This window comes from Lactuca virosa, chromosome 2 (genome assembly GCF_052849685.1).
Source record: "Lactuca virosa cultivar CGN04683 chromosome 2, Lactuca_virosa_CGN04683_v6, whole genome shotgun sequence".
In the NCBI taxonomy this organism is placed as follows: Eukaryota; Viridiplantae; Streptophyta; class Magnoliopsida; order Asterales; family Asteraceae; genus Lactuca; species Lactuca virosa.
The window spans coordinates 316,261,877-316,263,192 of record NC_136427.1 but is presented as its reverse complement, the minus strand read 5'-3'; the positions used below and the strand labels follow the sequence as shown (position 1 = coordinate 316,263,192).

Genomic DNA, 1,316 nt, shown 5'->3' with positions numbered 1-1,316 from the left:
TCGATTTTGAACAAAGCATGCAGTTTGCACTGCTTCTGCCCAGAAGTAGAGAGGTAAGTTGGAAAAATTAAGCATCGATCTAGCTGATTCGACCAATGTTCTATTCCTTCTCTCCACTACTCCATTTTGTTGTGGTGTGTAGGGTGCCGAGAAGTTATGTCTGATTCCCTTGGAGACTAAAAAGCTATTCAAGAGCTGATTAGTAAACTCGGTGCCATTATCACTCCTTATCTGTCTGACGGGTAGTTTGATCTGGAGCTCTATTTCTTTGATGAAGTTGATCATGATCTGCGGTTTATCTGACTTTAGTCTCAAAAAGAAGACCCAAGTGAAATGAGTGAAGTCATCAAGTATGAACAAAATATATTTCTTGTGGTGAAGATTGGCTACAGTTGATGGACCGCAGAGATTGATGTGAAGGAGCTCTAGAGGATCAACGATTGAAGAATCAACTATCAGAGGATGGATACCCTTAGTTTGTTTACCACATTCACACGCTGGGCACAAAGTATCGTTGTTGCACTTCAAGATTGGTAGTCCTCAGACTAACTCTTCGGTTAGTAAGTTGTTGATGTATCTGAATTTGAGGTGAGCAAGTTTGGGGTGCCATAACCAACTCACTTCAGTCACTGCCTTTGACAGGAAACACAAATGCGGTTTGCCGATGATCAGAGAGACATCCAATGGATACATGTTCCCTTTGGCTTTAGATTTGATCAAGCATGTGTTTCTATCATTCGTCATGATGTAACAATACTCACTATCGAAATCAACCCATTGACCAGCTTTGCATAATTGGCCCACACTAATCAAATTATGTTTTAGACCTTCTATGTAAGCAACTCGTTGAATAGAGAAGCTCCCCATAGTCAATACTCTATATCCACTGATGATCCCATTTGTGTTGTTCCCAAAGGTGACATGTCCACCACAACTGATTGGCCTGAAATCACGAAGGTATTCCAACCTTCCAGTCATGTGCAAGAAGCATGCACTATCAATTAACCTCCCTTCTTCATGTTCGTCCTTGCACATTGCCTACACAATTAGTTGGTTAGTTTGGGCACCCACACAAGTTTGGAGCCCATGGTAACGTGGGAAGCCTTTTTAACATATGCATGCATGTGAGACTTGGAAACAGATTTCTTTTTTGATGTTTGTTTGGGACCATGATGTGTTACATCTTTTTGAGTTTTTCGAGTTGGGATTGGATTTGTCTTTGGTGTCAGTGGATAAAAACAAAAGATACGTTCTTTTCATTAATCCATATATCATACTTAATCAACGGTATGGAGGGTGCGGTCTTTTGCTTTTGA

General features: G+C 40.7%; 1 protein-coding gene across 1 annotated transcript; it reads right to left on the bottom strand.

Annotated features, from left to right (window-relative positions):
- Window positions 1-540: 540 nt before the first annotated feature.
- On the bottom strand, window positions 541-1,035 carry LOC145158810 (uncharacterized). The gene has a single exon (XM_079077648.1). The coding sequence runs from the start codon at window positions 1,033-1,035 to the stop codon at window positions 541-543; it is 495 nt and encodes a 164-aa protein (XP_078933774.1).
- Window positions 1,036-1,316: the final 281 nt, after the last annotated feature.

Bases quoted from the DNA above. Each gene is read 5' to 3' on its own strand.
- LOC145158810 (XM_079077648.1), bottom strand. From the start codon at position 1,035: ATGTGCAAGGACGAACATGAAGAAGGGAGGTTAATTGATAGTGCATGC.